We start from the raw sequence: 27,646 nt of genomic DNA on the forward strand, positions 1-27,646 counted from the left end.
CCCCTTATTTTTCCAGTGTGTAAGTCCTTCCGGTTTTTGTCGGCAGTCATCACTAGTGACTCCACCAGTGAACTGGAAAAGGGGCAGGCTCCTCGTTGTTTTTGTTTGTATGCATGCAGTTTCAAATTATGAGATAATAGGATAAAAGGTGAGTAAACATCCGGTGATGTCCTAAATTTCATGCGTTGTGGATTTTCCAATCTGTTAAAAAAACCTGGATTACATGGCTCGGGTCACACTGAACAAGGATTTATAAGTGAGAAGGATTCGTGTCTGTCTCTTTACACTACTAAACACCACGCGAGACGCTTATGAACCGGGAATAAAAACCGTTTTTCTCAACAAATACTTGTCTTATCGAGTCAAACGAAACGCCAATGTAAAGTAAATTAAATTTCACAACGTTTATAACTTGCTTTAAAGACGGAAGATTTAGAAGAAATGTCTTAAACTATCGTTAAAAAAATACGACCGCTCATGAAATGGCAGCACGCTTCAGAAAGTAAGACGGTAACCCTCGCACCCCATGCTACATCAAAGGCTGCGGCGGCGGATATCAAAGGAAATCGGTCGTCGCCCAACGTCACGGTCAGTGCACAAACACAAAAGCGCCTGCGCTGTCTTTGCCCAAAACTCAGTGTGACTTATCCTTCTCATATACGTCCTTGCACTGAATAACGACAAGAAACGACAATACGTTAAATACAAATATAATTTTCTACGAAAAAATATTAAAAAGTCAGGAGTTTGATCTCAGACTCCGGTTCTGGGCATCATTTTAGAGTGAAAAACACTAAAAAAAATCCTCCCGATCGACCCTATTTTTTTGCCAATATAACCTTAAACAAACATTTTTTTTGGCTTATAGGTAAAATAAAGGTAAAGCCTTTAAATCGCTACTAGTCATAGAGTTCTGCATGGAATGTTACCAAATTTGGCCAGAAACTTCATTTGGGGAAGAGGAACAGATTTTGTATAAATTTTGGCTCTTACCCTGGGGGCAGGAGGGGCAGGGCCCAATAGGGGGAATAGAGGTAAATCCTTTAAATCGCAACTATATATATAGACTTCATAAGAGTTCTGTATCCTTTAGATTATAACCAAATTTGGCCAGGAACATCTTCTATGGAAGGAAAGCAGAATTTGTTTAAATTTTGGCTCTGACACCCTGGAGCAGAAAGAATGGGTCCCGTTGGGGAAATTATAGATAAATCTTTAAATTCCTTTAGAAAAGAATCAATGATCCTGTATTCAGAACATTACTTGGCAATATAATAACCAGGTGATCGATACAGACCCTCTAGGCCTCTTGTTTATCATTGAGTTTATAAACCCAAAAGATATTGAGAATAATGCTGAAAAATATGTTTTGTTTTATTTTTCCTTCCTTTTCAATTTTTTAAAACTAGAAGTAAAATGTGTCCGGAAGCACCTTAATTGTACTTATTGATATAGTCGCCGTCTGCATGTACATATAGGGGGATTTCACTTTAGCTTAATTAGAGCCGAGACCCAGTTATATAGTCAGGAGTCGCGGGTTCAATCAAATATACATTTTGCAAAGATGGCTATAAAAATGACTTTCAATGAAGCTTGCCAGTTGATCTTAATGTAATTATTACTTTAAATTTCCATTTGTAATAGGTCAAGCAGTTTTCTACCGTATGTGATTCCTCTGGATTGTTGGGCGCTGAAATTTTTTAACTGTTAGGATGGTAGAGGTCACCTTTAGAGTGAAAGCAGCCATTGAGGCTGGGCAGAATCAGATTGTTTGTGTTGTCGGGAACACAGGGGCACTTGGACAGTGGGATCCACACCATGCAATTCCTTTGAAACAGGAAGATGTGTAAGTTTTTGCAATCTCATGCCAGTACTTAAATGGTTCCAATGATCTGTATCAAGGAAAAAAGGAAAACTTCGTCTTCAAGTGTATTTGACACCATTTTAACAACATTTAAAACATGTTCCATTGAAAATAAGTATACATTATATATATTTATTATTTCTTACTATGAATACTATGAAGCAATTTCCCCCCACCCACTCGGTGAGAGCTGCAATGTGGGGTGGGATGTATGCTGTAGTCAGGTAACTGTCTATGTACATCTGTAGACAAAATGTTCTCTGGGCAACAGTTTTAGTTTTACATTGGATAATAGTTTGGTTAAGAGCTCAAGGTTGCTTTTAAAAAATTGTCATGTATTTTAACTGCCCAAACCTTTATCAATGATTTATACTTTCATCATGTGCCATAACTGCATATTTTATAGAATGGAAACTGCATGGTCACATATAACAGTTGTATAATCCATTCATTCCATTGGCAAAAAAAAAAACCAACCAAAAAAACAAGTAGTTGTATAATCCATTGGAAATACACAATATCATGGATAAAACAGACCACTAAATATGATTGATCACTGACTTTATGTACAGCACCAAGAGTCTATGCCTGTCTGATAGTGGTGCACAGTCTTATTTCCTGAGATTGTCAAAATGAATACATGCAATAATGTACACGGATGAATCTGTTCCAGTGGCCTTTGGAGCTGCTGTGTGACCTTGGATGTGAAAGAAGACATATTGTACAGGTACATGGTATGTCGTGGTGGAGACGCCTGTCGAAATGGACACCCTATGGAAGTGATTCAATGGGAAGCAAATATCAAGCCAAGAACATTATCTCTGAAAGGTGACAAAAATGAATATTACAAAGTCTTTGTGGGATTACATGTATAAGATTTTTGTGTATTTCTTTTGATAAAAATCATAAAATTCATATGAAAATGGAAAAAAAGTTAATAAAATTCATATTCATAGGCCATCTATTCCTTTAAATTATCTATGAAATAAAATATTTTTTTACTGAACTTGAAAAAAAAATTTGTATCTTTTTTATTTTTAGAAACAACACATTGTACATAATAATTTTAAAATACATATTATACATCATTCATCTCATTCTTTCATCACCGATTTCAATCTCCCTGGTTTGTGTTACTAGTAATCATTCATATGACCCATTCATCTTCAATTTCTTTTCTCAAAAACTTGAAAATTGATAAACATTATTTAACAAGTAATTTGACAATATAGATATAATTAGATTTTTTTTATTTGTTTCAGATGTTGCAAATGAGTCCAGAAAATTTGCTACAGGCACAGCTGTATTTGGAGAATATGGTAAACAAAATTAATATTGTAATTGAAATTGGTTATCATTTTTAATAGTAAATTAACATGTGTTTAGAATTTTGTGTAATTATGACATCTTTATCAGTCAAAATAAGAGTAGAATCTAATTCATTAAACTTGTAGTACATGTACTAGTGTATCTTACATATGTAAACACAGACTCATATAACTGTATTCGCTGAATGTTTTGTTTTCTTTAGAACCAGAAAATGTGATCAATAATGGCTGGTTAGTGAGTGAAACTGAGATCCACATAGAGCTGAGAGACAATCCAATACAGATGTTAAGTTCATGGCACCAGAAACAGACATACCTTATAAGGTGTACACCATTAGTGTATCCACATGATCAGGATAACCAAGATACAAGCAATGGTCGTCAAGGTGACAAGGAAGAAGTCTCTACAGCAACCACTTCACAGTGTACAGTGTCTGTAGCTGTAAGTACTGACAACACACTATATACAGTAGTACAGACTTCACAGTGTACAGTGTCTGTAGCTGTAAGTACTGACAACACACACTATATACGATAGTAAAGACTTCATAGTGTACAGTGTCCATAGCTGTAAGTACTGACAACACACACTATATACAGTAGTACAGACTTCACAGTGTACAGTGTCTGTAGCTGTAAGTACTGACAACACACACTATATACAATAGTACAGACTTCACAGTGTACAATGTCCGTAGCTGTAAGTACTGACAACACACACTATATACAATAGTACAGACTTCACAGTGTACAGTGTCTGTAGCTGTAAGTGTCTGTAGCTGTAAGTACTGACAACACACACTATATACAGTAGTACAGACTTCACAGAGTACAGTGTCTGTAGCTGTAAGACTGACAACACACACTATATACAGTAGTACAGACTTCACAGTGTACAGTGGCCGTAGCTGTAAGACTGACAACACACACTATATACAGTAGTACAGACTTCACAGTGTACAGTGTCTGTAGCTGTAAGTACTGACAACACACACTATATACAGTAGTACAGACTTCTCAGTGTACAGTGTCTGTAGCTGTAAGACTGACAACACACACTATATACAGTAGTACAGACTTCACAGTGTACAGTGTCTGTAGCTGTAAGTACTGACAACACACACTATATACAGTAGTACAGACTTCACAGTGTACAGTGTCTGTAGCTGTAAGTACTGACAACACACACTATATACAGTAGTACAGACTTCATAGTGTACAGTGTCCATAGCTGTAAGTACTGACAACACACACTATATACAGTAGTACAGACTTCACAGTGTACAGTGTCTGTAGCTGTAAGTACTGACAACACACACTATATACAATATAGTACAGTGTAGTACTACAGACTATTCACAGTAGTACAGACTTCACAGTGTACAGTGTCTGTAGCTGTAAGTACTGACAACACACACTATATACAGTAGTACAGACTTCACAGTGTACAGTGTCTGTAGCTGTAAGTACTGACAACACACACTATATACAGTAGTACAGACTTCACAGTGTACAGTGTCTGTAGCTGTAAGTACTGACAACACACACTATATACAGTAGTACAGACTTCACAGTGTACAGTGTCTGTAGCTGTAAGTACTGACAACACACACTATATACAGTAGTACAGACTTCACAGTGTACAGTTTCTGTAGCTGTAAGTACTGACAACACACACTATATACAGTAGTACAGACTTCACAGTGTACAGTGTCTGTAGCTGTAAGTACTGACAACACACACTATATACAGTAGTACAGACTTCACAGTGTACAGTGTCTGTAGCTGTAAGTACTGACAACACACACTATATACAGTAGTACAGACTTCACAGTGTACAGTGTCTGTAGCTGTAAGTACTGACAACACACACTATATACAGTAGTACAGACTTCACAGTGTACAGTGTCTGTAGCTGTAAGACTGACAACACACACTATATACAGTAGTACAGACTTCACAGTATACAGTGTCTGTAGCTGTAAGTACTGACAACACACACTATATACACAGTAGTACAGACTTCACAGTGTACAGTGTCTGTAGCTGTAAGTACTGACAACACACACTATATACAGTAGTACAGACTTCACAGTGTACAGTGTCTGTAGCTGTAAGTACTGACAACACACACTATATACAGTAGTACAGACTTCACAGTGTACAGTGTCTGTAGCTGTAAGACTGACACACACTATATACAGTAGTACAGACTTCACAGTATACAGTGTCTGTAGCTGTAAGTACTGACAACACACACTATATACAGTAGTACAGACTTCACAGTGTACAGTGTCCGTAGCTGTAAGTACTGACAACACACACTATATACAGTAGTACAGACTTCATAGTGTACAGTGTCCATAGCTGTAAGTACTGACAACACACACTATATACAGTAGTACAGACTTCACAGTGTACAGTGTCTGTAGCTGTAAGTACTGACAACACACACTATATACAGTAGTACAGACTTCACAGTGTACAGTGTCTGTAGCTGTAAGTACTGACAACACACACTATATACAGTAGTACAGACTTCACAGTGTACAGTGTCTGTAGCTGTAAGTACTGACAACACACACTATACACAGTAGTACAGACTTCACAGTGTACAGTGTCTGTAGCTGTAAGTACTGACAACACACACTATATACAGTAGTACAGACTTCACAGTGTACAGTGTCTGTAGCTGTAAGACTGACACACTATATACAGTTGTACAGACTTCACAGTGTACAGTGTCTGTAGCTGTAAGTACTGACAACACACACTATATACAGTAGTACAGACTTCACAGTGTACATTGTCTGTAGCTGTATAGTACTGACAACACACACTATATACAGTAGTACAGACTTCATAGTGTACAGTGTCTGTAGCTGTAAGTACTGACAACACACACTATATACAGTAGTACAGACTTCACAGTGTACAGTGTCTGTAGCTGTAAGTACTGACAACACACACTATATACAGTAGTACAGACTTCACAGTGTACAGTGTCCGTAGCTGTAAGTACTGACAACACACACTATATACAGTAGTACAGACTTCACAGTGTACAGTGTCTGTAGCTGTAAGTACTGACAACACACACTATATACAGTAGTACAGACTTCACAGTGTACAGTGTCTGTAGCTGTAAGTACTGACAACACACACTATATACAGTAGTACAGACTTCACAGTGTACAGTGTCTGTAGCTGTAAGTACTGACAACACACACTATATACAGTAGTACAGACTTCACAGTGTACAGTGTCTGTAGCTGTAAGTACTGACAACACACACTATATACAGTAGTACAGACTTCACAGTGTACAGTGTCTGTAGCTGTAAGTACTGACAACACACACTATATACAGTAGTACAGACTTCACAGTGTACAGTGTCTGTAGCTGTAAGTACTGACAACACACACTATATACAGTAGTACAGACTTCACAGTGTACAGTGTCCGTAGCTGTAAGTACTGACAACACACACATATATACAGTAGTACAGACTTCACAGTGTACAGTGTCTGTAGCTGTAAGTACTGACAACACACACTATATACAGTAGTACAGACTTCACAGTGTACAGTGTCTGTAGCTGTAAGTACTGACAACACACACTATATACAGTAGTACAGACTTCACAGTGTACAGTGTCCGTAGCTGTAAGTACTGACAACACACACTATATACAGTAGTACAGACTTCACAGTGTACAGTGTCTGTAGCTGTAAGTACTGACAACACACACTATATACAGTAGTACAGACTTCACAGTGTACAGTGTCTGTAGCTGTAAGTACTGACAACACACACTATATACAGTAGTACAGACTTCATAGTGTACAGTGTCCATAGCTGTAAGTACTGACAACACACACTATATACAGTAGTACAGACTTCACAGTGTACATTGTCTGTAGCTGTAAGTACTGACACACACTATATACAGTAGTACAGACTTCATAGTGTACAGTGTCTGTAGCTGTAAGTACTGACAACACACACTATATACAGTAGTACAGACTTCACAGTGTACAGTGTCTGTAGCTGTAAGTACTGACAACACACACTATATACAGTAGTACAGACTTCACAGTGTACAGTGTCCGTAGCTGTAAGTACTGACAACACACACTATATACAGTGGTACAGACTTCACAGTGTACAGTGTCCATGGTAACTACAGCTGCAAAATTAGAAAACACTCATTATAGTTGAATCAGGGATGTACTAAATATTTAAAATACACAGCCTTCAATGTGCAGTTGATTGCACACACATCCTCTTAGCCACTACTGTATATATGTCTCAGATACTCTAGACATGTATGTCTTAGCCACTACTGTATATAGGTCTCAGATACTCTAGACATGTATGTCTTTGCTACTATGGTATGTATGTCTCAGATTCTCTAGACATGTATGTCTTAGCCACTACTGTATATATGTCTCAGATACTCTAGACATGTATGTCTTAGCCACTACTGTATATATGTCTCAGATACTCTAGGCATGTATGTCTTAGCCACTACTGTATGTATGTCTCAGATTCTCTAGACATGTATATCTTAGCAACTAATGTATGTATGTCTCAGATACTCTAGACATGTATGTCTTAGCCACTACTGTATGTATGTCTCAGATACTCTAGACATGTATGTCTTAGCCACTACTGTATGTATGTCTCAGATACTCTAGACATGTATGTCTTAGCCACTACTGTATGTATGTCTCAGATACTCTAGACATGTATGTCTTAGCCACTACTGTATGTATGTCACAGATACTCTAGACATGTATGTCTTAGCCACTACTGTATATATGTCTCAGATACTCTAGACATGTATGTCTTAGCCACTACTGTATATATGTCTCAGATACTCTAGACATGTATGTCTTAGCCACTACTGTATATATGTCTCAGATACTCTAGGCATGTATGTCTTAGCCACTACTGTATGTATGTCTCAGATACTCTAGACATGTATGTCTTAGCCACTACTGTATGTATGTCTCAGATACTCTAGAATTGTCTGTTAGTAGCACTTCACTTGCTGATTTGCAGGTGGAAACCAGTGTTACTTTCACGTAAATGTGATTTCAGGCTTTTCGTGAAATAATTTAAACAAACCGTAATTACACATGTTGAAAATTTTTCCAGACAAAGGTTTTTGGGCATGAAGCTCATGTATTTCCACATGTATAGTATATAGATAAACCAGAGAATCATGGAATTCCTGATTGAGTTGTTGTATAGTAAGTAATCGTAGCCAATGCAGACTACATATATGTTCACTTGATCTTACAGAACCTGAAGGAGGGACTATGTGAAAGGAGACCACAGACTGGAAGTGGAGAAATATTTTACAAAGATGATTTCTTGATATTTACAGCAAGGACTGCAGATCCAGAAAACTTAGTAAGTGATGCATTGATTCTGCAAATGTGTATTTAACATTTATTTTATAGATAGTATAATGTACGATGGCCCATATCAGCCGACATGGCAACTGCTTTACTACACTGTAGTTATACACACATTTGTGGTAAATGCCATGGCAACTGCTGTAGTAAGAAGCACTTGCCAACATGTTTTATCATTTTACTCATTTGGCAACTGCTTTACTAGAGTAACTGTTTTGTCATCCTTACGCATGGCCCATATCAGCTGCATTGGCGAGTGTCTTGCTTTTGAGACAGTTAACATTCCACACCGATATCAAGCCGAATGCAACATGAAAAGACAATGAAGATTCAAACATGTAATTAAGTCCTGGGACTACTAACTCCTGTTTTACATTTCTTATCCACACATCATCCTCACTCACACAGTCATCAAAGCATGTTTTCAATATCAAATTATCGGCTTGCTTTAATTTCAGCCAATATCTGAACAATTTTAATTTTCTACATACAATTAGAGGTAACTGTCCTTACTCAGTATATCAGATAATTATAGGTAGATTTCCATACCTTTAATATTTGTTTACAAAATTTTAGATGGACACTTTCTACATCCAGGGCTTTATTTAGCTCCCATATTTCAGACGCATAAATAAGTATACTGTTAACAACTACAGTTGGTGAAATGAATGTATCTCTTGATTGAGTATATTATCATTTACAGATTGCATTCTATGGTGTTACATATCTTTGTTGATTGACCATGTCATTGTTGTCTGTCCTAATCTGCAGGGTTTCCAACTTGACTTTTTTGCCTATGAAGAAGGAAAACTTGCTAAACATGTTGGTTATTGTCACATCCTGCCCGTGGATACAAGTACAACTAAATCATCAAAGATGATTCCAATCCTCGGCCTCAAACATAAACCGATCGGAAAACTCCAGGGTAAGGCTGGATCTAGAGCTGACATCAATATACACAATCATTTGGATACATTATGATCCAGAAACTAAAAAAGGAATGGAAAAACCAATAATAAGTGTGAATTCTTTTATATGAAACTTGAGGGTACAAAATCCATTATAGAATCATCTAATTGTAGAAAAGTAGAACTCAAAATTCAATAATGAAAAAAACTTTAGATATCTATCTGACATTGTGTTTATATTACCTAACAGTAAATATAAATCAATTTCTTTCATGAAGGAAATTATTGGTAAGCTGATATTAACTAATTTATAAGAAGCCAAAACATAGTTCAGGAAGTTGTGCATATTTTACTTGATCCAGAGGTTCAGTACAATGTATGCAAATTACTCTAAAGAGAGCATTTTTCTGAAATGACAGCATTTTTTGCATATTTAAAATGTGGAACTATGAATCAAAATTTTAGAAATATATTCATAAAAGAAAAAAAAAGAAAAATGATTAGAAATAATGTGTTTATGAAAAATGTTGACCTTTTTTGCTATCCTAGTGTCCTATTTTGTGGCTAAGCCTGTGACAGATCTGAGGATGTTAATGGATGTATCCTACCAGAAATACTGGGGAAAGGATGGCAGGAGTGTTGACGTAGGACATCGTGGTCTGGGCAGCTCCTACAAACACAAAAAGTAGGAATCTATCAGTCCTTTAGGCCAATAATGTAGGCTATTGTCCATAGCTTTTAGAATTTATCTTTTTAAGTGAATTGTACCTTAAATACTGAAATGAGCTTAATGAAACTTTGTAGGTAGACTAACATTGGAAAGATCTTGGACGAGATCGAAAATCAGCTTGATTCAACGATAATTTATAGAGTTATTGCCCTTTGCACTAATAATTATTGGACCTTGTGAACATGATAACTTAGGTAAATATGCACTGACCTTAATGAAACTTTGCATATAGACTAACATTGGATATATCTTGAACTAGTGTGAAAATTAGCTTGATTCGACTGTAATTGACAGAGTTATTTCCATTTGCACTAACAATCATGATTGGACCTTGTGAACACGATAACTTGAGTAAATATGCACCGAGCTTAATTTGAACTTTGAATGTAGACTTATGTTGGAAATATTTCGGACGAGTTCTAAAATCAGCTTGATTCGACTCTTAACTTAATTATGGAGTTATTGCACTATGCACTAATAATTATTGAAATTTGTAAATACGATCATGTGAATTAATATGCACCAAGCTTAATGAAACTTTGTATGTACACTTATTAGATCTATGTTCCTGATTTTGTGAACAAAAGATATCAGTTGGCTAGTAAATGACATAACTAATTTGTATCAAATATCAGATGACCGTTAAGGCACATGGGCCTCATGTTAATATCATGTTGATATCACGTTTTTACTTTCTTCCTTACAGACTAGCTGCTGTTCGAGAAAATACCATTGCTTCCTTACAATCTGCTGGTAGCCATGTAAGTACACTTCATCATTCTTCAGATATAGGGTGAAATGATATGGACACTTCATCATTGCCCAGATTTAGGGTGAAATGATATGTATACTTTATCATTGCCCAGATCTAGGGTGAAATAATAGAAACTCTTCATTATTCTTCAGATCTAGGGTGAAATGATATGTCCACTTCATCATTCTTCAGATATAGGGTGAAATGATATGGACACTTCATCATTCCCCAGATTTAGGGTGAAATGATATGGACACTTCATCATTACACAGATCTAGGGTGAAATGATACGTACACATCATCATTCCCCAGATATAGGGTGAAATGATATGTACACTTCATCTTTCCCCAGATCTAGGGTGAAATGATACGTACACATCATCATTCCCCAGATATAGGGTGAAATGATATGTACACTTCATCATTCCCCAGATCTAGGGTGAAATGATACGTACACATCATCATTCCCCAGATCTAGGGTGAAATGATATGTGCACTTCATCATTCCCCAGATCTAGGGTGAAATGATATGTCCACTTCATCATTCCCCAGATCTAGGGTGAAATGATATGTCCACTTCATCATTCCCCAGATCTAGGGTGAAATGATAAGTACACTTCATCATTCCCCAGATCAAGGGTGAAATGATATGTCCACTTCATCATTCCCCAGATCTAGGGTGAAATGATATGTACACTTCATCATTGCCAAGATCTAGGGTGAAATGATAAGTACACTTCATCATTCCCCAGATCTAGGGTGAAATGATATGTCCACTTCATCATTCCCCAGATCTAGGGTGAAATGATATGTACACTTCATCATTGCCCAGATCTAGGGTGAAATGATAAGTACACTTCATCATTCCCCAGATCTAGGGTGAAATTATAAGTACACTTTATAATTCTCCAGGTCTAGGGTGAAATGATATGTCCACTTCATCATTCACCAGTTCTTGGGTGAAATGATAAGTACACTTCATCTTTCCCAAGATCAAGGGTGAAATGATATGTCCACTTCATCATTCCCCAGATCTAGGGTGAAATGATAAGTACACTTCATCATTGCCCAGATCTAGGGTGAAATGATATGTACACTTCATCACTTTCCAGATCTAGGATGAAATGATACGTACACTTCATCATTCTCAGATCTAGGGTGAAATGATATGTACACTTTATCATTACCAAGATCTAGGGTGAAATGATAAGTACACTTCATCAATCCCCAGATTTAGGGTGAAATGATACGTACACATAATCATTCATCAGATCTAGGGTGAAATGATATGTCCACTTCATCATTCCCCAGTTCTGGGATGAAATGATAAGTACACTTCAACATTCCCCAGATCTAGGGTGAAATGATACGTACACTTCATCATACCCCAGATCTAGGATGAAATGATACGTACACTTCATCATTCTCAGATCTAGGGTGAAATGATATGTACACTTTATCATTACCCAGATCTGGGGTGAAATGATATGTACACTTCATCATTCCCAAGATCTAGGGTGAAATGATACATACACTTCATCATTCACCAGATCTAGGGTGAAATGATAAGTACACTTCATCATTGCACAGATCTAGGGTGAAATGATATGTACACTTCATCATTCCCCAGATCTAGGGTGAAATGATATGTACACTTCATCATTCCCAAGATCTTGGGTGAAATGATAAGTACACTTCATCATTCACCAGTTCTTGGGTGAAATGATAATTACACTTCATCATTCCCCAGATCTAGGGTGAAATGGTATGTCCACTTTATCATTCACCAGTTCTAGGGTGAAATAATACGTACACTTCATCATTCTTCAGATCTAGGGTGAGATAATATGTACACTTCATTATTCTTCAGATCTAGGGTCAAAATAGCATCCATTTGGATGATTAAGCAGATACAGTGTGTATATGAATGAAGAAAGTATTCCAGGTTATCGAGTAACATTCTTGACTTTATTTTACAACAGGGTTCTGACTATGTAGAGTTTGATGTCATGCTCAGTAGAGATAAAATTCCTGTGGTATTCCATGATTTCCATGTCTGCATCACCTACAGAAAGGTAGGTTTTCTTAAGATACTCAGTGATCTTATAATGTTACTCTTGTTTGAAAAATTGTTTGAATACTACATGTTGAAAAGATATTGATGAATCTCGTAAATGTTAATTTGTGCTATTTAACATTTTATAAATTCTTGTACATCAGAAAGACCAATTTTATATACTACAGTATTTATATCTTTTCTATAAATAAAATAAATGTAAATATTTGTAGTAATAAGACATTATTGTTATGTTCTATTTTGTTATTCATTTTTCTGAATGGTTGTGAGTGACTGAGGTAACAGGATCTATATGGGTATTTCAGAAAAAGAAGGAACATCAGCTGCTTAAGATTGGGGTCAAGGATCTAAGTGTCGCCGAGTTACAGTCGATGAAGGTACATCATAGTTAAATTATGTTACATTGAAATAATGGAGAAATAACTTAAAAGAGAAAGGAAATAAAACATCACTATAGTTATGGTAGTTAACAAGGAAAATAATATATAAAACATACCTACATGTAGTATGTGGAACTAACTATATTTGTGTGGGGGTTGCATGACCTTGGATATTTTCACATACAGTGGTAAATACGAAAATCTAAAGGACCGATATAAAACTTCGAGTTATCTGAGTGTTCGAATTAAGAGAGATCTACTGACAATCTCTTTACTTGGTATTGATATATAGATCTTCTATTTCCGTGTTGTAAAACGATGTAATCAAGGGAATTGTCAAAATTGTCAATGGAGGTAGCAAAATTATAACAATAAAACCGAAATATATCAAAAATATTGATTCATCAACAGCAGTCACAACAATTTTTTCACGCACATATAAATACCCGGTAGCAGACATAACTTATGTAACCAAGACACATGTGTTCATAGGAAGTTATACAGAAAGTAACTGCGCATGTCAACTCAATCACTGGTGTCTGGTGAACGGCGTAAAGTCTGTTTTTTTTTTATAATTATTTTATTTTTCCAAAGCATTTTTACAAATACAAGACAAAAGATTATCATCAATCATCATCTGCCACACCAGTTTCATTCACCATCATCATCATAATCTGCTGCATCAGCTTCATTCATCATCATCATCATCATCATCATCATCATCATCATCATCATCATCATCATCATCATCATCATCATCATCATCATCATCATCATCATCATCATCACCATCATCATCATCATCATCATCACCATCACCATTTATCATCATCATCATCACCATTCATCACCATCATCATCATCATCACCATTCATCATCATCATCATCATCATCACCATTCATCATCATCATCATCATCATCACCATTCATCATCATCATCATCATCATCATCATCATCATCATCATCACCATTCATCACCATCATCATCATCATCATCATCATTCATTCATCACCATCATCATCATCATCATCATCATCATCATCATCATCATCATCATCATCATCATCATCATCATCATCATCACCATTCATCATCACCATTCATCATCATCATCATCATCATCATCATCATCATCATCATCATCAGCAGCAGCAGCAGCAGCAGCAACATTCATAATAGTCATTGTCATTACCATTCTTCATCATAATCATCATCACCATCATCATCATTTACAGTTGCAGTTTCATACACCATCATCATTGTCTGAAGCATCAGCTTCATTCATCTACATCATTATTGTTCATCATCATTCATCATCTTCATCATCTGCAGTAGCAGCTTCTATTTACGAACATGATCCTCAGTCCCACATCCACATAGACACACATACGCCACACATGCCTACATACACACCCTCGCCGCAAGTACTTACACAAGCACTCTAAGGAAAAGGGTATGATTCATATTAGAGAAGGAGAGAAAGAGGGAGGGATAGAAAGAGAGAGAGAGAGAGAGAGAGCTAGAGAGGCCTAGAGATCAAAACAAGATTTATGTGGTGTTATAAACTCCAGGAGCTCAATGAAGGATAACTAATTTATGTACATGGTAAAAGCGTTATAGTACATGATACGTAGTTACATGTATATATCGCCATGATATGACTATCATAGATTGTCACATTAAATAAAGAAACATACAAATAGTTAACTAGTCAGCTAAATCAGTAAGTTTTTCCCATTTTCTCCATTCATTTTCACATTTCCGCTGAGCACCTCCACCTTTACTATTGGCAATATGTTTTTGAGAAATGTAATGTTCTTTAATTAAGTTGAGTAGAGCATGTGGACTTAAAATTTTATGCAAACATCTGGTTTTGTATATGTAATACTTAATAATAATCAAAATTTCATTGTCTTCTCTATTTATAGTATGATATCTATTTTGTAGAAACAAACCAAAAAGAAAGCTTTGTTTATTGTATTGAAACGGGATATAGAGTGCATCCAGGAATGTCTCTACGCTTTGCAAAAATCTCTGAGTTTCTCTGCATTCCCAAAGAATATGGACAATGGTTTCTCTTTCAAGATTGCACAAGTTACATATTGGATTATTGGCTAATCCTACTTTACATAAAAACGCGTTGTTAAAATATTTTGTACTATCCTATACTGAAACCATTGTAGTTTTGTGTTTTTAGTAACCTTGAAAGGATTATTATATATGTTGACCCAATTTAGTTCAATATCTTCAAATATATCGTCCCATTTTCTTCTACCAGTTGAAATGATATTATTTTTAACCATAATATTATAAAAATCTTTTGTCCCATTTAAATTTTTCATAAAAAGTAAGATATTATTAGGGATACACTATTCCATGGTTCATATTTACAACATTAAGTCTCGTTAAAAGTCTTTTGATAGATGAGATTATACCCTGAAATTGAAGGAAATTTATATTGATATACACATGCATGAATTCATGATATGTATAGAAAGAACATGAAGTGGGATCTTTTACTAAATCATTAATTATTGTTACGCCTCTATCATACCAGGACTTATAAAAAACTACCTTTCCTCCAATAGTTATATCTTTATTATACCATAATGGCTTTGTCTGTGTACATGATAATATATCTATTTTTTCTCTCACCCCATCTACGTCATTGAATTTTTTCCATGCTAAAGTCTGTTTTGCCGAGTTAAGCACTAACATTATTCACACCAAAATAATTGTAGTCAAGTGATCACACAATGCTAGTGACAGGCGGCTGAGAGCACCTGTAATGAAAATATTGTCTACATTGAAATATGTATATTCCTGTCTGTTACAGCTGGCTGATAAAACAGCTCTCAGTGATGAGGATCACGGTAAGTGTGAAGACTATTCTTCTGTCTTTGCATATTTTAGAGTTATCTCCCTTTTGGATAGGTATCCATTGTGACGTCATTCTTCTACGAGTGCAACGTGCAACTCGCATCACTTTTCCCTGAAAAGTATGAGGTAAACAAATACACGACTTCACAATCAATACCTACCTTCAAGGGCAGATAACTCTGTAATATGCAAATATAGAATAAATGAAAAATAATTGATAATACAGGAAGTTATCAGCCACCATTACCAGATGGTAGACTATTCCAGAATATTTGTGGTTCATATACTCAACAAGGCTTATTGGGCACTTGCTGACAACTGATTGGTGGTTTTTCTCCGGATACTCTTGACTTTCCTTCACTTCCTGAACCTGTCATCTCCTTATATGACCTCGGCTGTTTATGGGACGTTATACTTATAAAACCTGTCTTATGTGCCATTTTCTCTGGTGCAATGGGAAAAATCCATCTTTCAGTTAATTGATGATTAATTATCTAATGATGAGTGTCAGCTTGTCTGTGTGGAGATCCTGTTTGTTTTACTCTGTGATTTTTTGTGTAGAATAAGTAAAGAGATAATGACAAGTAGACCTAATGATCAATTATATAAGGTAATGACCCATAGTTGGTGTGTCATATAAGGTTAAATGATTTTATGATTTGTATTTATAGATATTGATGGCGAGGATCTGGACCATTTCCATCACCAACCTTTCCCAACACTGCAAGAATGTTATCAGCTTGTGGAGGAGAAAATAGGCTTCAATGTGGAAATTAAATATCCTCAGCTTGTTATGGTAAGTCCTCTGAAAAGGCTCTCTTACCTACAGAAATGAAGTACAGGAAAGTAATTTGTTTGCTTCATCTTCTTTCTATATATTAAACTGTAAGTTTATCATATACTACTCCAACAATGTTAGAGGTATAGCATGACGAGACATTACGTTGTGTCTAACCTCTAACAATTGAGGCTGGATTCACACGGCGCAGAAATAGGCTTGATATAAATTCAAAATTTCAAGTTGTGCTTACACTAACCTTTCACATCCTGAAAGAATTCTCCCAAATCATGTTAAATCAAAAATACAAAACGTCACTTTTGCACTTTTAGACTGAATATAGACATTTCTTTACCCCACCACTATTTGTAAGTCTACCCCGTCGCCAAAGTTACAAATTACAGAATGGTGACGGAAAGTAAAAATATAGTTATCTACAAAATATCTTGCAGTATTTCGACTAAAATACATTAATTTATTGAAATATTTCCAGAATTAATCAGACCTGATAAAAAATACTTGTTTCCGTGCATATAAACAACCTTGGTTACCACTGTTAATATTATCTTTTCACTTGATACTTTGTGCATTAACTTGATAAACCGGAAGTAATGAAAATTTGAATAGGATTTAACCTAGATTTACCATGCTGAACCTGATTGCTATGGGTCAGCTCTAAAATGTGTGATAATTCCGTGGATTTATATTATGTCATACCTATTCTTATACCAGGATGTGTTCATGGATAACTACTGATTCACGCTATACATGTTTTTTAGGTCATCTGACCCGAAGGGTCAGGATGATTTATAGCCATCATGCTTCGTCCGTCGTCGTGCGCCGTGTGCCGTCCGTAAATTTTTCGCATTTCAATCTTCTTCTCAAGTTTGACCAGTGGAGTTGAGCTGAAACTTACCTGAAATGATCCTGACAAAGTGTTCTTATTTTTCGGGTCGATCCGAAATCCAAGATGGCCACCACTGCTGCCATCTTGAAAACACATTTTGAACTTCTTCCCAAGTTCTACCGGTGCGATTTGGTTAAAACTTGCATGAAATGATCCTGACATGGTCCTGACAAAGTGTTGTTATTTTGCGGGTTGATCTAAAATCCAAGATGGCCACCACAGCCGCCATCTTGAAAACACATTTTGAACTTCTTCTCAAGATCTGCCAGTGCGATTTGGCTGAAACTTGCATGAAATGATCCTGACATGGTCCTGACAAAGTGTTGTTACATCTCTGGTTGATCCCAAATCGAAGATGGCTACCATTACACGATATCTAATTAATTTCCTATATAATTATTGCCAAGGTAATCAGATGACCGTTAAGGCCCTTGGGCCTCTTGTTGACATTCTGGTAAGTTTTTCACTTCGTAATTAAGCTTCAAACTTACGGCCAAGTTTGAGGGCGGAAGTTGCGAAGACTCATATAGGTGTCGGTAATTAGATCTTGGTATTGCCCATCAGAAGATTCTCAATATCGAGATCTAATATTATTGGATTAATCATATACCAGGTAATCAATAATATATAATATTTAATTTGTACATTTCATATACATATACATTTCTGTAAATGTAGTTGAAATGTAATTGGAAGTTCTGAAGCGATGTATGGAATAGCAGGAAATTTGAGTTTCATGTTATGTATGTGATACAATGTAATATAGCAAACTTAATATATTTTGAAACTATGATTATTATATAAGGATGGACACTGGGAAGAGGAAAATTTCTGGGACAGAAACGAGTATGTGGACATTATTCTTCGAAACACATTTGCATATGCTCGTGGACGAAGGATTATTTTCTCAAGCTTTGATCCAGAGATCTGTATGCTGTAAGTACCCCTGTTAACAATTCTTGTTATCGCTATTTCTCAGAAAGTACTGAAGGGATCTGTCTCAAATTTCACATGTAGGTTTCCCTAGGGCCATAGTTGTGCATATTGCATTTTGGGACCAATTGGTGAGCAAGATGTCTGCCAGGCAACCATCTTGGATTTTGAAAGTTAAAGTTTGTTGATGCTATTTCTCTGAAAGTACTGAAGCGATCTGTCTCAAATTTTATATGCAGGTTCCCCTAGGGCCATAGCTGTGCATATTGTGTTTTGGGATCAATCGGTCAACAAGATGGCAGCCAGGCAGCCATCTTGGATTTTGATAGTTTAAGTTTGTTATCACTATTTCTAATAATAATAATAATAAAATCTTTTATTTAACCAGGGTTACATATTTAGACAAGTCTAATTTACAATATGGCCCTGCATCAATATATACAGTTATCACAGACAACAGTTTAATACAGACAATACCTTAATTAAAAAGGCATATACATTCATATCAACATATAAATATGGTTGCTTTCTAAAAATATTGGTTGAAAGTATAAAACTAAAATTGTGAAAATACATCTTTTAAATATTTTTGTTTAAAAACAGCAACACTGGGGGCATTTCTAATATCATTGTTCAATCCATTTAGTACATTGGAACAAGTGTAAACAAATGAACGCTTAAAATAACTTGTTCTAGCATTAGGAATATAAAACTTATTTGAAATTGAAGATCTTGTATTTCTCATACTAACATCCTTAATATAGGTAAACATGTTACTGAAGACACTAGGAGTATCCCCATGTAAAATTTTGTAAGCAAGAACAGCTTTCCTAAAAAATAAAATAGTTTTCTATTGGCAGCCACTTCAACTGAGTAAAAAGTACTTTGGATGGTGTTAAAATATCTCTAACATTTAGTAAAACTCTTGCTGCTCTTTTTTGTAGCTTGCACAATTTATGAATATAAGATTTGTTACTGGCCTCACTCCAAACAACAGAGCAATATATGAATTGTGGAAAAACTATACTTTGGTAGACTTTTTTCAGAACATCATTTGACATAAATGGCCTTAGCCTTTTCAGAACACCAATCTTTTTTGAGACTTTCTTTGATACATAGTCAATATGGTCTTTCCATGAAAGACAACGGTCAACAAAAACTCCAAGAAGTTTTGCACAATGTACAGATTCAATATGAAAATCATTTATATTTAAATTCAACTCTCTGCATTTGGATAACCTCTGTGCTGATCCAATCATCATGCACTGGGTTTTGTTCTCTGATAGTAGTGAAGGGATCCGTCTCCAATTTCATATGTAGGTTCCTTTAGGCCCTAGTTGTGCATATTGTCTTTTGGAACCAATTGGTCAACAAGATGGCCCCCCAGGCAGCCATCTTGGATTTTGATAATTAAAGTTTGTTATCGCTATTTCTCAGAAAGTACTGAAGGTATCTTTCTTTAATTTCATAATTATGTAGGTTCCCCTAGAGTCCTTGTTTTGTATATTGCCTTTTGGGGCCAATCGGTGAGCAAGATGGCCACCAGGCAGCCATCTTTGATTTTGATAATTAAAGTTTTTTAATGCTATTTCTAAGTACAGAAGCTATCCGTCTCAAATTTCATATATAGGTTGCCCTAGCGCCCTTGTTGTGCATATTGCGTTTTGTGATCGATTGGTCAACAAGATTGCAGCCAGGCAGCCATCTTGGATTTTGATAGTTGCTATTTCTCAGAAAGTACTGAAGTGATCCGTCTCAAATTTTATATGTAGTATGTTTGAAAAAGTTTGAAAAGCAGAGAAAAGGTCCCTCATAGATCATTCTTTGATGGGTGCCAAGGGGATCACTTGTTAAATTTGTCAAATAGATGGTTACATGTACTGCAGGCAAAGCAATATAAGAGATATATAGAATTATATTTGATGTTATCAATTCAGAGTTTCTGTATTGCTGTTTGGTTTATTTCAATATCAAGCAACATTACATATAAAAAAAATGTAGCCCAAACATTAATTCAATATGAATACTCAAAAAACTATATCAAATATTAAAATCTAATGTTGATGCTGTTTCAGCCTGCAGTTAAAACAGAACCGTTACCCAGTGCTGTTCCTGACTAATGGAGGAGCCAAGTGTTACACACCGTATAGTGACGTCCGTGAACAAAGCATCCCAATGGCGATACACTTCGCTCAGTTTGCTGGTATACTTGTAAGTAACAAAACTACACACTGAGTATCGTCATGTTCAATTTGTATCATCAAAATACAAAAAGCTTTCAAAAAAATGTCTGAACTTTATATAGCAGTCTCTTTAGAGATAAGCTTTACTCAGTTGTTTAAGCTAATATATGATAAGGCCCAGAATAAATGATGATTTGCAATTTTATTTTGGTAATGGTATTGATAAATAAATATGATAACTTGATTACAGGTATGTAAGATGGATCTTCTGGGCTATCACTTAAACACATTTTAACAAAATTCTTAGAAATGAAAAAATGAAGTCTTATAGTTTTATGTTTGTAATCAAGCCATGTGAAAAGTTGAAATTCAGCTAAGTGTATCGTCCTGACTTTGATGTGTTTTGTTATCTATTACCAGGGCATTGATGTATGTACAGAGGTACTACGTACACGACCAGAAAACATCCAGGAAACCAAGGCTGCGGGATTGGTCCTGTTTTGTTGGGGTGACGATACGAACAACACCGATACGATCAGTAGTCTACGCGAACAAGGTGTGGACGGCATCATATACGACAGGTGAGTGTGATTAAAGATGAGTTATATATGACAGGTGAGTGTGATTAAGTATGAGAGGTTACGATACAAACTTCACAGTGTTTTTATTAATCTTTGTGTTTTAAGTTAATTTATTCTTAGTATTAAGTATTATATAATTAACACTATTTGTCAACAATTTATTTAGGGCAGACAAAACACACGTCCTGTCTGTCTATAATTTAAACTGTAGCCTGTTCATTATTTACAGATTATATCCAGAATCCACATACCATACATACTACATTATGTCTAATTAAAACTAGTCACACATCAAAGACACAGAAAGCTTAATTTCTAAAGCTTCATGTTATATACCGGTAGGTTTAAAAAAAAAATGAAAATATCACACTAAACAAATTTCTTTGGGGTCAAAGACTTCAACGGATGAAAATAATAAGTTGAACCAATTTTTGGAGTTGTCAAATGTTTTTTTATACTATTAAATGTATTACCTTTCAGCAAAATCATTTTACCATTATACATAGGGTTCCTATTGGTTTGAACATTCATATGGAGAACATTTTATGATAGAAAAATAGTTTTGGAAGTAAATATGTACAGTAGCATCAAAATTGATAGTGTATTTATATTAGGATGTTCATGTGTTCAGTCTACAAAGCAGTTAATGTACGTTTAATTTTATGAATCAAAAGGCGATGACAATCACAACAGCTTTAGAGTGATGTAGTTTAATGATTGATAAACTGACACCAGACTTGGGTGTAGTGAGTGATTAGAGGGCGACTTTAGTGTTAGAGATTGTACCCAATGTTGATGATCTTTTCCAGATGGATTGTACATGAGTTGACATCAGAACATGTGTACGAACTGTCACAACTGGACAGTTCGACCATATCTGTGTCCCATCCAATGTAGCTGTGGATCACTGAGACCAGGGTATAGATCCCACAGTCTGTTTATATCTGGTTAGCCTGTTTTGTAGTCATTCAATTTCAACCAATTATCATTTTATTTTTATTTATTTATTTTAATATTCACTTATTTTTATTTATTTATTTATTTATTTATTTAGATTCTATTTGGTAAAAGCATGTGTAAATGGTGTGCTGTGAACTGAGCTAACCAGATCAAGATGTGCTGCATGTATCTGTATGAGTTTAACAATCCTAACAAAACCAACAGGACTCTTGTCATGTAATCAATAATTGCTGGACACTTCAACCTTTGACAAAATTACAAAATAAATTGGTCTGTTTCAAATATTTGTTTCAAATATTTTTGTATATTATATACTGTATATTATGTATAGTTTGCATGAAAACTGACTCTGTTAAAATGTTCAAAAGTTCAAAAAGTTCTAATTCTCCCTAGATATATTCATTTTAGATAGTGAACTTATTTTTACCATAATAAATTTTGAAATAAGATTTTATTTAAAAGAAAAACCACATTTTTACTAAAGAATCTCTTGAAATAGTATTGTAATTTAAACAACGCTCAGTTGTACATGATCAATGACAACAGTCCTACTTGATGTGTATCTTTATTTGTATTGATTCTGCTGTGTGGCTGTAGTATTAACATCGGGAGGATTTCTTTGAGAGGAGGAACATCGCTTGTTTCTTGCCTTTAGCTCTATCAAGAACAATCAAAGTCAATCCAGACAATTAACATTCATCAATACTTTCTTTCCTGACATATGAATATAATAAAACATTATGCATGTGTATGTTGTGTGTGGACAAAGAATTCGAATATTACCCAAATACTGCAGAATGCCATCTCGATTGATAATATCAATTATGACTAGCAAATATCAAATAGTATCCTAGATTGTCCTAAAAGTGACGCATTGGATTTTGATATTTCATGAATTTCCAAAGTACATTGCTAGAAACACTTGCTGAAACAATTTTGTTAATATGCAATATAGAAATACTATGGCTACTTTTATAGTGTGCTACTATAGCTATAGCAGCATCAGAAGGAACTGAAAGGAAGGGAAGTAACTCTGACAGTCAAAATTTATGCTTTGGGCATGTATGATAACTTGAACCATGCACCAGTTTTAGAGTTAAAAATTGCTTCTATATGAGTTAAACAAATTTATAATTGGATCATATTGAGATTCAGTTAACAATTGATATCTGACAAGTAGTTTCATGTAACAAGTTGCTGATAAAAGTAGTGAAATTAATTGTAATTAAGATTAAAACACTGTGATTACTTGTATGTATAGACTATGGTTTATCAAAATATCTAACAGGACATCCAGAAGGATTAAAATCTCAAGAGTCAGTGACCCTTGGCTCTGAAATCCTAGTTTGTAGATTTAATTGATATAGATTATGTTCTTATTTTTAATAATATGTTATACATATCATGTACTTTACACTGGTAACAATCACAGGAGCTGTTTTAACATGTATTCCAACAACGCTTCTCTCATATTTTCTTTTTAGTGCAGCATTTTCAAAGTTTTATGCCATTTTCTGCTTTAAATCATTTCTTTTTACAGATACTGCATAAGCTTATAAACTTACTAATGTCATATCGATAATATACTTTATTTATATCTCAGTTATAATTGAGAGATTGCATGCTGAGATAAAATACACATATTTAGAAATTAAAATGACATTTATTTCTACTATGGTCATGTACTGCTATATACATTTACCACTTTTTACTCTCAGATTCCACTGTTGGCATACTGTGCATACATTAGTATTATGTATAAAATACATTACAGTTTTTGAACATTTATTTGACCTTACTAGGCTTCTAATCACCATGACAGATGCTTGTGTTTGCCTTTAACAGCTTTGTGATACTGTTTATTTGAGTTATAGAATTCAAGTTTTGAGCTTTCTAATTAGAACATGCTATTTTTTGTTTTATGCTTCAAATCTGCTCATGCATATTTAGGTAACCCTACAACATGATAATTAATGTTTGAATTATTTTGTAGTAAATTTTTACAAAGTATTGGTAATGATCCAGGCATATTCCACCTTTGTATAATGTAGAGTTGTCTACCCTTACAGGTAGGCATCAGTTGTTGTTTCATTGGTTTGTGAGTGAAAATTTGTCATATCATGTTTAAAAAAGATGATGTCATACTCATAAACACATGATGTAATAATAACTAGCTACCAACAAGGGCAGATTACTCTGTGATATGTAAAAATATTCTCTGGACTGAGGTATTGATACAGTGTAGTACTTCTTTATGTTATATTCTTTGATTTACATGTATGGCATGTTGTATAGGATCAATATAAACAGACGGGCAAATATTGATATGTTATTGGTTTTAACTGCATGCTAAAACATTTAAGTGACACATAATTTTCTGTCTTATATTGAGTATTAATTGGAAGCCATCAAGTCATGTACAATACATGAATGAAAAGATAGATCAAATATGAGATATGCAATATCAATATTGATAGATTAAATTCATACAAATGAATGTTCATTAAAATTTTATCTAAATCTGGAACTATTCTCGCATAGATAAATACAATTGTACAATAAAAGTCGTGTATAATATATGTTCTATAATTTCATATCTTATACAGGATTATGAAAATAATTATGAATTTTCTTTTGACAGGATGGACTTGCACAGACCAAGATCATATATACTCTTAACAAAAGAAAGAGGTAATTTTAATGAGAGCTAACAAGATATATATGCAGAGATTCTAAAATCCTCCTACAGTCACAATAAGTCCTTTACATATACCATGTATGTATGTGTTATCATTGCCAGACAACTGTGATCTACAAGTACTACAGATAAACTGAAAATCCTGGTGAATCTGGTTAAAAATAGTGAAACCGCTGACCTGCTGGGAAAGAGGAGATATCCAATTACATGGAAAGATGTGGAAATCAGGGGCAAGATGGACTGATGTCAAATAGACCATAAACACACAGTAGATGTCAATATGTATATCCTCTCAGGACAAGCATACATTCTTGCCTAGTATTCTAGTCCGTCTCTTCATATTCTGATTTCATACAGGGGCCGGAACTTTCATAGAAAGCTTTCAAACTTTTGTTCTGTAATTCCCTGGGGGTCACAATACATGTTTCGAATATTGTAATTGTTTAAATTGTGTACTGGTTGTGAATCCATGTATGTTAAGCAATAAGCATATTGTTTTCATTTCAAACAGCTACGGGTATTTTACTGTGAAGATTTGTTCTGCGAACATGTAGTTTTCAAAGGTTACCCACAAAGGATTTCCAGGAGCTATCCTTATGTGATATTTTGTCTCTGTATGGACACACTTTTTTGTGTCCCACTAACATGTCTACAGTAACTACCTTAAAAATATGTTTTAACAGCATTTGCTCTCCAATCCTACTGAGGGATACAACAATAGTCATTCCAGTATGCTTCATCTATCAATCATCGTCCAAGACCCACAGGTAATTGACCGATCGCCAGGTGTAATATAGCCACGCCTCATGCTCACAAACGCACGTGTTTCTTTTCAATGTCGGAGCAAACATTGTAGCACACACAATACAAAATGCAAAGTCACGTGTGGTTTGATTGACAGCTGGCGATCCGTCAATTGTACTATGCTACTTTTCACCAGGGCAAGCATGGGTCTCCGACGATGCATATCACTGTTTCCACCCATAATACAGTGAAGATGAGATGTGGGGTATTCTATAATTATTTACTATCGTTATTGTCATTTAAATACGGATATGTGTAATTCATTAATGTGTATATAATTATGTGTGTTTTTTATTTCCTTGTTGTTTAAGTCCATTGAATGGGTGCTTATAATCAGTTTCTGTGATATACATACAGAAAGGAATCTCTCCATGGAAATATGTACATACAGAAAGGAATCTCTCCATGGAAATATGTACATGTACATATACATACAGAAAGGAATCTCTCCATGGAAATATGTACATGTACATATACATACAGAAAGGAATCTTTCCATGGAAATATGTACATGTACATATACATACAGAAAGGAATCTCCCCATGGAAATATGTACATATTATCTATACAAATGCTATAAACAAACTGTTTTATACCTGATTTTTATATACAATATGGCCTCTATTGATGATCGAGATATATCAAATATATTTCCCTAATTATTGAGAATTATACCCTAGTCGGCCTATAACCATACACAATATACATGTATACTGCTCATCATTATATTGTTTTAAATATGTAAATTATCAAGAAATGAACATGTAGATAAAGCAATATATACTAATGTTTAAAATGTTATTTATTGTTTAAGCGTGATAGCTTATTGTTTATTCTCATGAAAATGCTAAATTAAATTAATTTAAACCTTTTTTTAATTGTCTAATTAGTTTTAACTTGGTGTCATTATTGTGTGAAACATATGAATAGATACATATATTATTTAAGATACAAATTATATTATTTAAGATACAAAATTGTACCAGGGTTTGTTTGTGAGTTACAAGACAGTATGAAGGATAAAAATTGTTTACATGAATTTTAAAGTTTTCAGATCAAAGACTGAAAAGCAAGTGGATGTATGTATGTCTTTATTTCCACCATTCAGTGGATGTTAATTAACATGTTTTAGAGTGTTTGCTTTCCAAGTAGATTTTTAATATATTTATATAAATTTGTCACCTGGTTGAAATATTGCATTTGTTTTTTTATGTGTTTCAAGTGTCTACCCGATACATCAAGCTGAAACTTACCTGAAATGATCCTGACATATCACGACTAAGTGTTATTTTTCGGGCCAATCCGGATTCCAAAACTGGCGCCATCTTTAAAGCACATTTTGAAATTCTTTGACAAATTCTACCAGTGTGGTTAATTATCTGAAACTTGCCTGAAATGATTTCTGACATGGTCCTGACCAATGGTTATTTTTACCAACAGCCGCCATCTT

At 34.8% G+C, this 27,646-nt stretch overlaps 1 protein-coding gene across 4 annotated transcripts; it reads left to right on the plus strand.

Annotated features, from left to right (window-relative positions):
- Window positions 1-27,388, plus strand: LOC138320373 (glycerophosphocholine phosphodiesterase GPCPD1-like). Of its 4 annotated transcripts, none has more exons than XM_069263293.1 (18): window positions 1-148; window positions 1,645-1,846; window positions 2,538-2,692; window positions 3,127-3,183; window positions 3,396-3,634; window positions 8,503-8,613; window positions 9,390-9,543; window positions 10,076-10,211; window positions 10,963-11,017; window positions 12,993-13,085; window positions 13,393-13,464; window positions 16,308-16,344; window positions 17,023-17,147; window positions 18,842-18,972; window positions 21,045-21,180; window positions 21,573-21,733; window positions 22,543-22,680; window positions 25,335-27,388. In XM_069263293.1, the coding sequence occupies exons 2-17, from the start codon at window positions 1,713-1,715 to the stop codon at window positions 22,628-22,630; spliced, it is 1,884 nt and encodes a 627-aa protein (XP_069119394.1). In that variant the 5' UTR covers window positions 1-148; window positions 1,645-1,712; the 3' UTR covers window positions 22,631-22,680; window positions 25,335-27,388. The 4 variants fall into 4 exon arrangements, with proteins under 4 accessions (XP_069119394.1, XP_069119396.1, XP_069119397.1 ...); XM_069263295.1 differs by having other exon boundaries at window positions 22,543-22,651; XM_069263294.1 differs by lacking the exon at window positions 1-148 and adding an exon at window positions 163-588.
- The last annotated feature ends 258 nt before the right edge of the window (window positions 27,389-27,646 follow it).

Source organism: Argopecten irradians, chromosome 4 (genome assembly GCF_041381155.1).
Source record: "Argopecten irradians isolate NY chromosome 4, Ai_NY, whole genome shotgun sequence".
NCBI lineage: Eukaryota > Metazoa > Mollusca > Bivalvia > Pectinida > Pectinidae > Argopecten > Argopecten irradians.